The sequence below is a fragment of the Pogonomyrmex barbatus genome, unplaced genomic scaffold (genome assembly GCF_055798465.1).
Source record: "Pogonomyrmex barbatus isolate J1 unplaced genomic scaffold, ASM5579846v1 scaffold3, whole genome shotgun sequence".
Taxonomy (NCBI): Eukaryota; Metazoa; Arthropoda; class Insecta; order Hymenoptera; family Formicidae; genus Pogonomyrmex; species Pogonomyrmex barbatus.
Window position 1 is genome coordinate 11,085,544 of NW_028297127.1, and position 15,895 is coordinate 11,101,438.

Below are 15,895 nucleotides of genomic sequence, written 5' to 3' on the forward strand. Positions count from 1 at the left end.
AAACATCATAGTATACTTTACTAATAAAATACTTCATCTCTTTCATAATTTTATTGATGTGCAGTTTCACAAGGGATTAAGTATTGAAATTGACGTTCCTCAAAACGTGCAGTCTGCAAATCATGAAATTAATCACGTATTCTCGTAAGGACCCTCTAGTTTGAATTATGTATGCTGCTAGCGATATATCATAGAGAAAGTTGCAGAACTACTTATCGAAGAAGCGTACTTTCACTTCTATTCATCGTGTTATTGAACGTAATTTTTCTGCTCTGCCGTTTATTATGACACAGCTAGATCGCAAATTTCAGCATAATCAATACACGACGGGGTTATGAGATCATATTTTCCGTTTTTGTTCTGCTAATTTTATTGTCTCATTATTATAATACATGTCTATATTGAGAGCGGAAGATCTCGATTCATGTTTCTTATGGAACTTTCACTTTCTTTCATATATATGTATATATACAGAGCCGAGCGTATGTAAATGGGATAAATCTATCAGAAAATTCATTATATAACAATATACAGTTCGATCATCTTATGCTACCTGTTACAAAAGCTTAATAGAAAATAGTTATTATTAATAAATTACTGATTAGTGGTTCTTTTTTTGTAATTTCTCGCACATACATTGTACTCAGATCATTTATTTCTCTAACATTTATTTCTCTAAATCTATAATACTATCGTACAATAATAGAAAATCTTTTTCATGAGTAGTGGGGCATTTTAATAAAAACAATCGTTTTCATGTATCAACATTACATACATTTTGGAATATAAAAATCACAAATGACATTTGTACATTAATGTTAAATAACTTAAAAACAGTTTTATTATGTTAAGGTACAAATCTGAGAACTATGTAAATGAGTTGTGAATAAGTTTCAATTCGTTTCGGCCTTTCTCACTTTTCGAATCAACAATTCTTTTGTTTTTTAACGTATATAATGCATGGGCGCAATGAAATCATAAATATACCTCCATTTTTCTGAATAATTAAAGCATATAACAAGTCAAGATGTGTTATTTCTTCAAATAACATTAAGTATATAAATCCAATGACACTTCAAAGTAGCTAAAAATTTCAAATTTTTTTAATAAGCTCCAAGAAAAAAATTATCAGAGCCCATGTACCGTAATGAATCGCGATTATTGTTAGTACATTATCTTGCATTTATATTATTTTTTTTATTATAATTAATTTTATCAGATATATTTATATTAATGCAATTCTATATTATATTTCTTATCAGTATAATAAATTTGAGTATCTCTCATCGATTCGAAAATATCACGACAAACTATACATAAGATGATTTTCTAACATTTCTTGAGAAAAAGAAGTACTCTAAATTTACCTCATTAAATCATTTATTTTAACATCTCATGTGTTACGGAAAACTTAAGAGATGTATATGCATGTGCGGTTATCAGATAATAAATGGAATGAGATACTTAATCTTAGGAACTACATTAATATCAAAAACATATAGATAACAATAGAAAACACAAATATAGATAAAAAAAAGGAGAAACCATGTTTTTTTGACAATTAATTGAAAAAATACTAAACAAAAATAGTAACACGCATATATTCCTACATATTTTGACTTCGTACAAAATTTGATTGTTATGTACATTAAAAATTTCAAATATAGAAATATTTAATAGAAAGATAGATTACAAAGGATGTTAATTATCGCTGTTATATGTGAAGTTTCTGTATCATACTACAATAAACTAATATGTACGAAAGTAAAATACTCGAACGGCAAAAGAATTATAATTCAAAAAATAATTTCAATTGAATCACTTCCTCTCTGCTGATTCAATGCAAGAAAATGTACTATTTCTACAAATTAGCTGTTCGCTATATCTTAAAAAAGCTTTACTTGGAATTAATGTGGTATTCGTTATAATTTTTTGTGTGTCCTTTTTTCAATGTGCAGATCTTGTCCATATTTACTTCCTGCAAAAATTTAATAATTAAATGTATATTTAATATCATGTGTTAAGAGTACTCTTTACTAATTATTACTTACTTAGATCTTTTAGATCCTCTATCACTTCTCTCTGAACTTTCCTCACGAGAGCGTTTCTTACTGTTAGACGAAGAATGCGACGATTTACTCTTATCATGTTTATCGTGCTTATCACTCTTTTTAGGACTAAACAAACAAATATCAATTAATAACATGAAAAATATAAAATATCATGGTAATCACCTGTGTTTGGATGATTTGGAAGGAGACCCTTTCTTGTGTGAGCCCCCACTCCGTGATCGATCCGTTCTTTAATTATTAAAGCATAAACTCGATATAATTTCGCAAACGAAGTATTTATTTTAGGCAAGAATATCTATTTCTATATTCTAATAGACCATTTACCTGTGTTTGTCCGATGATCGTTTATCTTTACTGGACGAGTTTTTGCTTTTCGAGTTTGAAGAACTTTTGTGTTTGGAATTATGCCTAATATGAAACATTATTTATAAAATCTATGTTTAATAAAAATGTTAAAATATCAAACATATTTATATGTACAATACCTATCTTTCGAAGAAGATGGAGATTGTCTTCGGTTTGCTTTCTTCTTTTTACTGGAGCTATAATCGTCACGATAACGATCGTCTCCTCTCTCTTTATCCTCTTCGGCCGCTTCTCTTTCTAAATCCGACCAATCTTTTCCTGATTCCTCAGAGCTACCTAATTCTTCTTCTGGAAAAGATATCAAACAAAAAATATGAAACAAAATCAGAAAATAAAATTATAAAGATTCAAATACTATCATTTCGGATAAAATACCTTCGCTATCAGTATCTTCAGAAGCTTCCGAATATTCAGAATCATCGTCAGATTCTTCTTCACTATCCATATCAGATGGCTATAAATAAATGAAAAATAAAATATATTTATCACTCATATGTTTCAAATATATATATATATATATATCACATCATATATTTTTTGAGAAAATTCAATTTGCATTCGAACCTCATAAGCATCATCTTCTTCCTCTTCTTCATCTTCAACTTCCTCGTTTTCAGCATCACTTTCTGGATCCAAGAAAGTCCATCCTCCACTTTCAAAGAAGCCTTCAGGATCATCTGTTATAGTCTTCATAATCTTCGTCCAATTCAAAGATTGAACACCTTCAGAGTACCGAATGTCACATGAACTAAATAAGAAATCATAAATTTAACAATTAAGAAAATTGTTATACTTTAATTTAGTATAGATTGTTAATTTATATAATTTATATAATTTTACTTACTTTAACCATTCTTTGACATGATCTAGCATATTCATAGGAATAGCATTTACCATCGCTACTTTTCTATGATAATCTTTGAAGACAAAAATCATGTCAAAGTTCTTTAGATGAAATTGTACTCTTTCGAAGTGGACCAATTCAACATCTTCCAAGGTAATGACAAATGGAGGCTGAAATAAAATATAATATTGCATGTAATAGCATGTAATAGCATGTAATAGCATGTAATATTCACTGTCTTGAAATATATAAAAACATTACCCATTCTGTTAAATTAACCAAACATCCACTAGTTGGTTGAAGCAAAACAGTACTCCTATATGGTGCACCAGGAAATCCCAAATCTCGAAATGGTGTATCAAATTCTATCTCTTGTTTTGTCATTCCTTCAACCTTTATATAATTGAGATATATATTATTACGCGACGGAAATATCAATCAGTGATAAATTAAAATGATGTTAAATCAAATTTATATATACCTTTTCACAAAAGCTTTTAAAAGCAGTTTTTAATTTATGTCTTAGTTCTCGTTCCGACTGTTCAGCTGCAAGATCATCTCGATCATGCATATGCTGATGTTTACCTAAATCTGTAGTAATTTCTCCAACTTCAGTATAGAACTGTACGTCTACATGTTTCTTTTTACCAAACATAATAGCATGCTAAAATTTGTATAAACATGCGTATAAATTAATATCATTCTTATTTGTTAATATTTAAATAATATTCACTCAATATAACAATTATTATACATACTTTTAAATGAAAATGAAGCAATATAATCATTTCACCATCACACGGTTGAAAGAAAGCATTCTTAATGTTATTATAAAGAATATCCACTTTATCCCCACGAACTGAAGTATAACGGAATCCATTTGTGTGCGCTTCTAAACCGCCAGTCATTCTTTTTGTAACAATATTTGGGCGAATATATAAGTCTTTTAATTTTGGATTGCCTTTATTCTGCGATAATATTAAGGTATCTTGTTTTACAAGGTCTTCTTTTTCTCTCTCTTCCGCTTCCCGATTTTTGAATTTCTTCTGGACTTCTTTAATTAGTCTAAAGGCTGTATTCAAGTTTGACGATGGTGCGGAAATCTCGCCAGGCTCTTTGGTATTTGTGCTTCGATATGTTACTTCCTTAACAAACGTTGCATCAGGCTGAGGATAAGATCCACCTTCATTTCGTCCCATCGTTGCACCCGGGTGAAAGAAATTTATTCTAAGATACGTATAATCTCCTTCTACTGATTGTGAAATGTTCTTAATTGTTGATATGTGGAAAGGTACCGGAATACCAGCGATAGGTAAAATCACAGTTTCATACTTCTTATCCACATACAATTTTAATTCTTTGACTTCTGGTTCGCGTGGCATGTGACTCAAGCTTTTATAAGATACTGTTGATTTACGTATCTTCTCCTGTTCTTTACCACCAGACTGTTGGGCCAACCGAGCTTTAGCAACTTCATTCAATTGTTGAGCCAATTCCTTTTGATGTTGTTTTCTTTTTTCCTCTGAGCTATGCTCTGTTCTCAACTTTGATTCTATCACAGCTGTTCTTTTTCCACGTCCCAAGATTTCCGGCTTTGGTTCATTCTCTTTTCCACTGCCCTCTTCTTCTTCATCTTCATCATCTTTCACATATATACCTATATTTTTTACTTTTTTCTTCGAAGGAGTCAAAATAGTAGCAGGTTGTCCCTCATTCACTATAACTGTATCGCCTATGAAAAGGGCATATGTTTTCCCTTCCTTGTCTGTTGCGTCTGGATTGGTAAGGTTTGCAAGACCAACATTAACATTAAATACCATGCCCTTTTTAGTTATTGCATGAATTTTCGGACCCAATAGCAAAGAACTTTCTTTAAATTCAATACCCATAGCAAATCCAAAATTCTTAGTTAAATGATTTAACATTTCTGGTTTCTCATCTTTCACAAACTTGATACCAGTCTCATATACTTCACTTATCTTTGTTCCTGCAGTTAATTTTTTCAAGATCTCTTCTTCTAGTTGTAACAAGAAATTGTAATTTTCCTGTAACAATTATAAATTATAGAACCATTTATATACTTTTTTTATAATTTTAGTAATATGAATACTTATGTTTTTTGATATAAATGTGCCCATTTCATACCTCGATTATTTTTGTGGGATTAACTAACAGAGTTCTCACTATATTTGAACAGTAAGATTTGTAACGTGCGCCCAATGAACAAACAATAACACCAAAGTGAAGAGTAGTGTTTTTATCGCTAACAGCACTAAATTTAAGCGAATAATTTCCACCACTTTGTATAATCGCAGGATAACACATATCTACCTGTGTAATATCTACTCCAGTTACATATTTCTTATTTGTAATAGCTGTATCTACACCTTCTGCCAATTTTGAATGTTTAACTTTCTGAAAATAAAGTGTATTATTGTAACTTTTCTTATATATCTTGTTTCTTTTTTTATAAATATTTGTAATGAATATATGATTTTATATAGAACTAAAGAAAATATACCTTATCCGAATCTATGATTTCCATTATTTGATCTTTAAGGTACTTGGTAAAAACATCCACAGATATTAGACAAGCTTTCTTTATAGTAATTATTTCACTATCTTCTTTTGGGCACATGACATAAGCAGCGGCAGCACTTACATCAACCTGATTAAAAATTTTTATTTTTTCAATTTATACATATATATTTACTAAATTTTTCTATCACACATTTCATCCATTTACCGTATCAAAAGATTCATTTTTTAAAGTGGCCCTCCATGCATCCATAAAAGCACCTGGATAATTTTCTTTTGAAAACACTCCCAAAGTTTTGCCTTTTTTACTTTGTTTCATCACTTCAATAAGTTTTGCAAAATTTCCTTTATCTTCATCAATCTGTAAAAAAAATATTCAAATATTGCTTACCACCAAATATTGCTCTCACCATACTCAATAATAAAATTATCATATATGCAATTATTATAATATGATGTACATACTCTATCCCTCACAAATAATTTCACAGGTGGTACTCCTGTATCTTCAGTATTCTGATTTTCCACTTTTCTTAGAAATTCGATTTTCTTTTTACTGGCCAAGAAATTAATAGATTCTTCTGCCAATATCATTATAGTATCTGTAAGTTCGTAACTGAGGAGCCATGTCTGAAACAAAGCATATATATATATATTATAATAAATTCATTTCTCAATCAACAAGGCATATAGTTTTTCTGGTACATATTTCTTCAATATAAAATAATTTTAAATTATTAATATATAAATGATATATATATATATATATTTCTAACAAATAGGATATACATATAAAAACTAAAATATTAAAAAACTAATTTATAAAAATATATCGAATGTAATATTTCATGCAATATTCTTAGATAAATAGTGAAAAAATATACAAATAATGATTAATTATACACACGTTCAATCATATATCTCTTACTGATATTAATTAACTTTAATTTCGGTTTAACTTATTTTTTATTTTTTTAGTTCTAAAAATTAGAAAAAAATTAAGAATTAAATAGAGTTAAAGTTAATTTAGTAGAACTGAACATTAAAAAAATTAGCATATGTACCACCTCCTTTTAACAGATATTTGTAACAAATGAGAGACAGAATTGTAAGTTGTAAAGTTTATAAATCTGAAACATAGGTGTACCTGCAATGCTATGGATTTGCTGTAAACAATATCTTCATCAGTGCCAACAGCAGAAATGAGACAATCCATTTTGCTGAAACTGTCATCGGTACCGACTTCTCCATCCTGTTGAAAACAAAAGATTGAGGGTAAGAGAACGCGACAATTCAGAATTCAACGCGCCGGGGTCATTGGCGGTATATTATGCAATTTACGCGCTTACCTTCCACGCGGCGTACAGGCGCTTCATACGCCGGAAAAACATATCTTTGTCGAGAGACACGTTTGCCATGGTTTGGCGTTTGGATTTTTACTCACGCACGCGGTTACAGGAGCTCTCTCTCTCTAATACGAAAATATAATCAACGCCTGCGTTGTAAGCGGGCGAAGGAACAAAACATTCAGAAGACACGCAGATCGCCGCAGCGTTATCACATCTTCCCACTCGGTTTTCTCGTGTGATTTATAGTGCCGGTACGCAAATCGGTTTACCTCGCGAATTCGACCGCCGACGGAGTAACGAACATTGACGATCGCGGTAAACTTGTGCGACCACAGATACGGAGATGGCGGGATTTATAACCAAACCCGCAATCCGCAATACACGCAACGCTCGTGATGCCGCGAATCGTGACGGTCGCGTCGCAAAAGCGTCCCGCGCGAGAGAACGGAGTGCTGATTGGTTGGCTCGTCATTCCTCACGCAAGAACGCTAGGGAATAACGCGTGTCTCAGACGACAGCCAATCGAGCGTCAGCTTATTCGAGATCACTCGAAACTACTTTTCTATCGAACTGATTCGGCAAATTATATTCAGCTAAATACATAGATAGTTGCTTTCTCTGCAACCAATGTTAAAAATTATTTAAAGTTACTAGATTTTTATATATCGCAGATGCTCCAATGAATTTTCTTATTTTTGTAATTTTCATATCGTTTCAAGAACACAATCGACCTAATCAATTGATCTATCAATTAGATTTTATATTCAAAAAGTCGATTGCTCGATCATTGTTTCCTTTCAATATAGTTTATAAAAAAAAAGCTGACAAAGCTATAGCTCAAAAATTACTATCCAGCATCACGACAATGCGTCCTGTGAAACTGTACTCTTGAATTAGCATTTTTGTTAGTTCAAGGGTGACTTTCATCACCTCCGATTAAGACCAATTGTATTTGTTGTTAAATTTGTGGACAAATTGCGATTGGTCAATTCCAATGGAATAAACGGCTGATTAACTTAACTGGAGGTTAGTGAAAGTCACCCTAATGTAATCTCCTTTTACTACATACATGCGTATATACAATACATACATACATACTCATGCGTGATGTGCGTGAGCATGCGCGCACGTGTATACTTTCATTCACACATTGTAATGCACATTGTAAAATCTCTATATCTGCGTTAGTGTCGGTCCACAATAAGTATTTAATCTTTAAGTCGTAAGAAATTGATCAATCATAGTCGATTATTCTTTTCATATTCGATTATAATTGGTCAATTTCTTACTTCTTAAAGCTTAAATCATTTATTGTGGACCGACACTTAGTGTCGATCCATAATAAGTGATTTAAGCTTTAAGAGACGTAAGAAATTGACCAATTATAATCTAATATGAAAAGAATAATCGACTATGATTGGTCAATTTTTTACGGCTTAAAGATTAAATACTTATTGTGGACCGACACTTAGATAATCAAATGTCTCTTGCATTGGGATGTTAGAGATCGATTAGGGTCTTTATTTCGCAGCAAAACTCGCAAAATGGCTATATATAGATATTCGTTCTCATTTTATGCGCATACATATATATGTATACGTACATGCATTTGTACATTGACATACATTACGCCATCCTTTTTAACGGAGATAAGTGCAGATATGCGCGCCACCTCTAGACTTCCTCTGCGTATTTCCTTGAAGAAGCGCGAGAAAGATATTCAGAATCTATCCATACAAATTTGCATAGCTGCGCAATCATAAAGTGCTGTGCATAAAGAAAATTATCCAATCGCATTTTATGTGCATTCTTACGATAAAAATGCAATTGAATAATTTTTTTAAGATGCTTTTTTATACTGACGCATATTTTCACTGTCAAAATAGATCACATGATCAAAAAATGACTATTCAAATTTCATTATTTCCGCGTCGATTTGGATCACGTGACCTACTTTGATATTAAAAATGAGCGTCGAGCGTCAGCATGAAAAGGCATGAAAGGCATGAAAAGGCCTTATTCACATATTTATATATTTACGCACAAGTTGTCTGGGCAATATAGGCACTTACATATATCGTTTCTACACCTTTCTACACCCAAAAGAACATCATTAATGCACAGCACTGTACATATATATATACATATGCTGCACCTGAATAGATTCCGCATATATGCGCGTATATATATTTTTGTAAGCTCGCTCGCGTAATTGCGGAATGCTTTTATCCGCGATTGACTGATCGACTCGAACGTCGCCGCTCGTCGGGGCCGCAATCGACTACTCGCACGTTGCCTTATACGTATATATCGGCGAGGATGAAAGAGCCGAGGAAGGTGGTGGATTAGAAATTTGTTTGTGGCGGGGCGTCGGGAGGCGCGATTCACAGTGCGTGGAAATGCATGATAGTTTGTTGCCCCGCCGCGCCGGAATGACACACATCCACCTTGAGTGGACCGTGGTTGGATCCGCGAAATTATGAAAAGAGGCTCGTGCCTGTCTTGCCCGAGAACTCAACGCCGTCCCGAGGAAAGCGCGGTTCCTAGTGTCGTATGTACATTTGGAACGGTTTGCCGAATTCTGCGCGCAGGGTTTCACGGCAAACGCGAGTAAAACGTGTCGCTTGTATCATGAACGTGAGTATCCCAGGCTTTCCCCCCAGCGAACTCGCCGAATCTCGAATTATTCGTGGGATACCTATTTTTTTTTTTACATCTAGAACCACGTCCCGCGTCTCTGGTCGAGGAATGATTTTGCATGTCGGATGACGAATTATTTTTCATGTTCTTCATCGTCTTCGTACTGCAGTTTAAACAATCTAATGTATATTTCTCATCTAATTTTACAGTAATTGCAAACTTGATTGTTGATACATGCGAATATACATTTGTCAATATTAATGGCTAGTTCTGGAAATTTGATTGTGCGACATGCAGTTGATCTCTTGTAGTCCCTTTCTCTGTTTTTTTTGTGTAAACTATTTTCAGAATATTCCCATTCTGTATTATTCTGGCATACGGTAGATGGCAATTTGATTATGTAACTCACATTGGATTATTGACCTAAAATCTTGGTAAACTCATTTTTAATGACAGCCCTAGAATGTAATTATATTTTCATATATTTATTTGTGATTTGAAGTGTTGATTAACAAAACTGTTTTCACTTGCAAAGAGAGTTTTCATCTTTTCAGCTATGCTTTCTTTTAACATTTAAAATGGAGCATATAATTCAAATTTATCAAAAAGAAAAGAAAAGAATAAGATATAGGAAAAGAAAGAAAAATACACGGCATTTTGAAGAACATAGCTGAAAAATATAGATCTTTGCGTAAACATATTTTAACAAAATCTTTTTATTCATTTATGTTTAAAACATATCTATTAATAAATAATTTGAATGCAAAGAAGAGATATGCTTTTGCAAATTTTTGTTACTCTACAATCAACAAAATTTACAGTTCTAATAGAATGATAATATTCTCGTATACTTGTAAATATGTATCATTGAAACATGTATGTAAAATCACTGCGTGCTATGTTTTATGTATTTCAATTTAATTATTTACTAACTTGGCCTAATCCTTGGTATATAATTGAGTCTTTGCATTATTTTTGTATATAACTGGTTTTAACTTTAATACATGTTTTGTAAAATATATGGATAAATTATATTAAATTTTACAAAAGGAAATTAAATATATTTTTAAGATTTTTATATACACAAGTTTTATATATTGCACAGTGAAATACATTAAATAATCGTTAGCAGATTATATGTATTTTTTTATTTGTGCAATACATTTAATAATTTGTTTAATTTTCAATACAGGTAGTCAGCATAGCAGAGAGGTGGTGTCGAGAAGGTGGTTGACACACCTTCATATATTTGAGATGATCGAAAGTGTATCGCGTAGAGCGTTGAGTGGCTCCAGTGGGAGCTACCACGTTCGTGGTGCCGAATTAGCGAGGAATCGTAGATTAAAATCTTTGTCAGCCACTGTTACTTTCCTAGATGATACACAGCATACGTTTCAATTAGATGTAAGTCTATTATATTTTTTTGTGAGTCTAATAATTCAAATATTCAAGAAAAAATAAATTATGTATCACAGAAACGAGCAAAAGGGCAAGTTTTATTAGACTTGGTATTTCAACATTTGGAACTCATTGAAAAGGATTATTTTGGTTTACAATACGCTGAAAATGGAATTAGCACAACTATTCCTACGTCTGATGTAATGGTAATGTAAAATGTTAGAATTAGAATTAAAACTGTTTTAATATATGATACGAATATTATTTAATTTTAATTTTTTTTAATATTACATAGTATATACAAATTTTATAACACGTAATTAAAAGATATTTAAAAGAAATAATGATTAATTTTTAATATAAATATTTTCAGAGATGGCTGGACCCCTCTAAACCGGTGAAAAAGCAGATAAGAAGTAAGGGTAAAGATCCTATTTCCTTTAATAAAATATTTATAATTATAAAAAAGTTAAATATATTTTCTAGTCGATTATTTTTTCATGTTATATGGTCACAAGTGCACAACATATATTTACTTGTTCCAGGTGGACATTTCTTTTTTAGAGTAAAATTTTATGTATCTGATCCTAGTAAGCTGCAGGAAGAATATACCAGATATCAATTTTATTTACAAATACGTAGAGATATTCTTCAAGGAAAACTTCAATTACCATCTAGTACAGCTTGTTTAATTGCCAGTTATACAGTTCAATGTAAGTTTGAGAGACAATATTATAATTTCAGTCTTAAAATACAAATTAATAAAAGAAATGAATAAAATTAATAAAAGAAATACATCTTTTTTATTCCATATGTGTATAGCGGAATTAGGAGATTATCATCCAGAAGAACATGGACCAGGTTATCTTTCACAGTTACAATTGATACCTGGACAAACTGAAGAAATGGAAAAGAAAATATCAGAGTTACATAAACTGCACAAGTTCGTTTATTTTTTACAATGTCTTATAAATTTTGTAACTTATTTTAATATTAAATGAATTTTTATCTATAGGGGACAATTGCCAGCCGATGCGGAATTTAATTTCCTAGATCATGCAAAACGCTTAGATATGTATGGAGTAGAATTACATAAAGCAAGGGTATGTAATGGATATTCGATTTTTAAAAATATTTTTATCGAATAAGCATATACATAGATATTTTGCTTGCTTTTTAGGATTCAACAAATAAAGAAATACAGTTAGGTGTTACATCAATTGGTCTGGTTGTATTTCAGAATGGTATAAAAATTAATGTATTTTCATGGTCAAAAATAGTTAAAATCTCTTTTAAAAGAAAACAATTTTTTATACAACTTCGACGAGAACAAGTAGGTTTCACTATTCATTAATATATATGATTCAACAAGGTCTCACTATTCATTAATATATATGATTTTTTTTTCTCACTTTTGCAAATTAATTTATGTTGCAGTCCGAAAATTATGATACGTTATTGGGCTTTAATATGCAAACTTATCGTAGTTCCAAAAACCTGTGGAAAGCTTGTGTCGAACATCATACCTTTTTTAGACTTCATAGTCCGAAAATGCGGCCAAAACGGTTTCCTCTTACTTTAAGCAGTAGATTTACTTATTCGGGACGTACAGAGTTTCAAACGGTTGAAGATGGGAAGCACAGAGCACGTGTGGAGAGGACATTTATACGGTAATTATAGCAATTTGCTATAAATTATTAAATTTATTCTTAAAAACTAAGAATAATTTGGATAAACATTTTTTTTTAATTTCCTTCAAAACTTTTTTGAAAACTTTTGATGTTTAGATCACCTAGTAAGAAAATTGCTCATACTATTGCAACAGCACCTGTTGCTGAAGATAAAGGAAAACTAACAATACCTCCTGGAAGACCTCCTCGGTCTTATGATAATAAGGTTCAATCTCTTGGTGCTCGTGAACCTCGTCAAGCATGGGGTGAAGGAAATCCAAGTGATGAGTTAGTTACATATAATAATATTTATATTCCAGAAGTTTCTTTAAGTATATTATTTCTTTTAATTATAATCAGTCAAATAGAAGTTATTAAAGTATTTTATTTGCAAAAAATAGACAAAAGAAATAATAATTGCTGTAGAATGTACAATATAATTTTTGACATTATGATTTATATAATTCATAAAACAAATTATATTAATAGTAAAAGAGAACATTTGGTTAATACTTATTTTTATTTAGTATCTTTTGTTTCATTTATCTCCTCTTATAGTGAAGGTGGTTTTTTATCTTTGAGGGAAGAAATAACAGGAAGCTACACGCAAGGTGGAGCGTTTTCTCCAGCATTAGGCTCGCGAGTATTCAGTTATGCGGATGATGATACAACTACTGAAAGAAATATTTATGATTTGCCAGACTATAGTGAACCTACTAGTTCACCAGCTCCGCAAGTATGCATATCTACTACAAATATATATAATGACTAACAAATGTAAATAAGAATATTGAATGACTACATTTTTCATTTTAGATATTAGAAGATGGTTTAGTAACTATATCTTTAACGCCAGATGAACAAGGACGTTTTGGTTTTAATGTAAAAGGTGGATTAGATTTAGATATGCCGATCTTGGTATCACGAGTAGCACCGAATACACCTGCTGATCGCTGTTATCCAAAATTGAACGAAGGAGATCAAGTACCTCATCATTTAATGCACACTTTAATCTACACCAATATTTTGTGTGATATTATAGTTTTTCTTTATGCAGGTTGTTTATATTAATGGAATCGATGTGAGTGGTTTATTGCATGAACGCGTAGTGAACTTGATACGCCAATCACGCGATCGCGGATCCGGTGAACTTACTTTAACTGTCAGACCTAATGCTCTATATAATGCATTGGCTGGTACCGATGAGACATCCGAAGAAGAACCGCCTTATAGGTATATAGAAGCATTCCAAATTGTACACATTTTTAAAATATATATTGAACTTTGCAATGTTAATTATATATAATTATAATGAATTGGTACAAGGTATGTACCTGATGCACCTCATGCAGCTATTGGATCTGATGCACTAGCGCAATCTATGTTGCTGCTTGCGGATGGTCTAGCAAGTGGTGCTCTTATCGCGCAATATGAACAGTTATACAGAAAAAATCCGGAACTTACATCGCTTGAATCAAAAAAACCAGAAAATCAATCAAAAAATCGCTATCGAGATATTTCACCGTGTAAGTTAAAGTTTTCTGTAATAAAACGAATTAATAAATGATTAATAAGATACATTCATTTGAAATTGAATAATTATTGAAATCATTTGCATAATATACAAATTTTTGTAGATGATGTTACTCGAGTGATCTTGATGGGATCTGCGAACGGAGATTACATTAATGCGAATTATGTGAACATGGAAATACCAGGTTCAGGCATTATTAATAGATATATCGCTACGCAGGGTCCTCTGTCTTCCACCGTTGCCGATTTTTGGCAAATGATTTTAGAAGCCGGTAGCACACTTGTCGTTATGCTGACAACTCTAGTTGAACGCGGTCGTGCAAAATGTCATCAATACTGGCCGGCGTATAACGAGACCCTTACATTACGGAATCTCACTCTTACATCGACTGCAGAAAATGTCGAAGATACATTTATTTTTAGAGAATTCATACTTCGCGATGTTAACGTAAGTAAAGTTTTGTATTATTGTAAGAGGAAAAGAAAATATGAGAATATGAAATATAATGCACAACAATATAATAATGTGCGCATTTTTAATGTGTGCAATCAACATATATGTTTGCAGACTGGAGAAGAAAGAGATATAACACATATGCAGTATTGCAGCTGGCCTGATCACGGAGTACCCAGTGATTGGCGACAATTTACTACATTTACAGAGCGTGTTAGAGCAGCTCGTACTGGAATAGTTGAACCTGCGGTTGTGCATTGTTCTGCTGGAATAGGACGAACCGGTGTATTAGTTTTAATGGAAACTGCATTGTGTTTAATTGAAGCTAATCAACCAGTGTATCCGTTAGATATTGTACGCTCTATGAGAGATCAGAGAGCAATGATGATACAGAATGCTGTAGGTTTCATTCGTTGTCATATTATTTATAACATATTATTTTATTTGAATATAACATTCTTTTTCCTTCCAGAGTCAATATAGATTTGTGTGTGAAGCAGTCCATAAAGCCTATAGTGAAGGGATAGCCAAGCCACTTCCAGAGTTTAGTAGATGAAAATAAAAATTCAAGATGGACAGCATTTTGTAATTATACCATTTCTTCTCTCACATCTTCAAGCATCATGCCACTAGAAAGTAGTTTTATACTTTGACAATAACATATAATATATATTTAATATAGCATATCCTAGAAAAAACAGATATTTACTGCATAAAGTATACATTTCATTTATATATAACTGACATGTCCAGTTCTCACTCATTACTGTAACAAAAGTTTCTATTTCTGTTTAGTCTTATACGTAGATTGATTTAATATTTTAGTGATTTATTTTATTTCTTTGTACAAAACATTGTTTTGTACAAAATGTGATCATATTTTTCTGTTACGAGTATTAATGTTCTTGATAATTTAAAATATTTCTATGAGACATGTATTTAAGAAGCCTCAAAAAAGTAATGCACTATTAAATTTATAAATACATTTATATATATATATATATATATATATATGTATGTGTGTATATGTA

At 31.6% G+C, this 15,895-nt stretch overlaps 2 protein-coding genes across 7 annotated transcripts in view; one reads left to right on the plus strand and one right to left on the minus strand.

Moving 5' to 3' along the window:
* Window positions 1–751: 751 nt before the first annotated feature.
* On the minus strand, window positions 752–7,596 carry dre4 (SPT16 homolog, facilitates chromatin remodeling subunit dre4). The gene is made up of 17 exons (XM_011642493.3): window positions 7,170–7,596; window positions 6,968–7,072; window positions 6,286–6,450; window positions 6,029–6,181; window positions 5,804–5,950; window positions 5,428–5,697; window positions 4,041–5,327; window positions 3,764–3,946; window positions 3,544–3,675; window positions 3,283–3,452; window positions 3,003–3,186; window positions 2,814–2,892; window positions 2,558–2,726; window positions 2,397–2,480; window positions 2,235–2,300; window positions 2,052–2,177; window positions 752–1,978 (listed from the first exon to the last, which is right to left on the minus strand). The coding sequence occupies exons 1-17, from the start codon at window positions 7,236–7,238 to the stop codon at window positions 1,972–1,974; spliced, it is 3,396 nt and encodes a 1,131-aa protein (XP_011640795.2). The 5' UTR covers window positions 7,239–7,596; the 3' UTR covers window positions 752–1,971.
* A 1,712-nt stretch (window positions 7,597–9,308) lies between these two features.
* Window positions 9,309–15,895, plus strand: part of Ptpmeg (protein tyrosine phosphatase Meg) — a 9,317-nt gene continuing 2,730 nt past the window's right edge. The window contains exons 1-17 of one of the 6 annotated variants that reach the window (XM_089080473.1): window positions 9,309–9,806; window positions 11,010–11,213; window positions 11,285–11,413; window positions 11,581–11,629; window positions 11,753–11,920; window positions 12,030–12,150; window positions 12,223–12,310; window positions 12,388–12,540; window positions 12,645–12,877; window positions 12,995–13,165; window positions 13,436–13,613; window positions 13,694–13,861; window positions 13,935–14,110; window positions 14,204–14,403; window positions 14,515–14,858; window positions 14,979–15,263; window positions 15,337–15,895. The exon at window positions 15,337–15,895 is cut by the window's right edge and continues 2,730 nt beyond it. In XM_089080473.1, coding sequence (XP_088936599.1) covers window positions 9,723–9,806; window positions 11,010–11,213; window positions 11,285–11,413; window positions 11,581–11,629; window positions 11,753–11,920; window positions 12,030–12,150; window positions 12,223–12,310; window positions 12,388–12,540; window positions 12,645–12,877; window positions 12,995–13,165; window positions 13,436–13,613; window positions 13,694–13,861; window positions 13,935–14,110; window positions 14,204–14,403; window positions 14,515–14,858; window positions 14,979–15,263; window positions 15,337–15,420 — 2,835 coding nt within the window. In that variant the 5' untranslated portion in view covers window positions 9,309–9,722 and the 3' untranslated portion in view covers window positions 15,421–15,895. Of the gene's footprint in view, window positions 9,807–9,840; window positions 10,275–11,001; window positions 11,214–11,261; window positions 11,414–11,580; window positions 11,630–11,752; window positions 11,921–12,029; window positions 12,151–12,222; window positions 12,311–12,387; window positions 12,541–12,644; window positions 12,878–12,994; window positions 13,166–13,435; window positions 13,614–13,693; window positions 13,862–13,934; window positions 14,111–14,203; window positions 14,404–14,514; window positions 14,859–14,978; window positions 15,264–15,336 lie in introns of those variants that run through there. The other 5 variants (XM_089080471.1, XM_011642495.3, XM_089080470.1 and 2 more) reach the window with 5 other exon arrangements.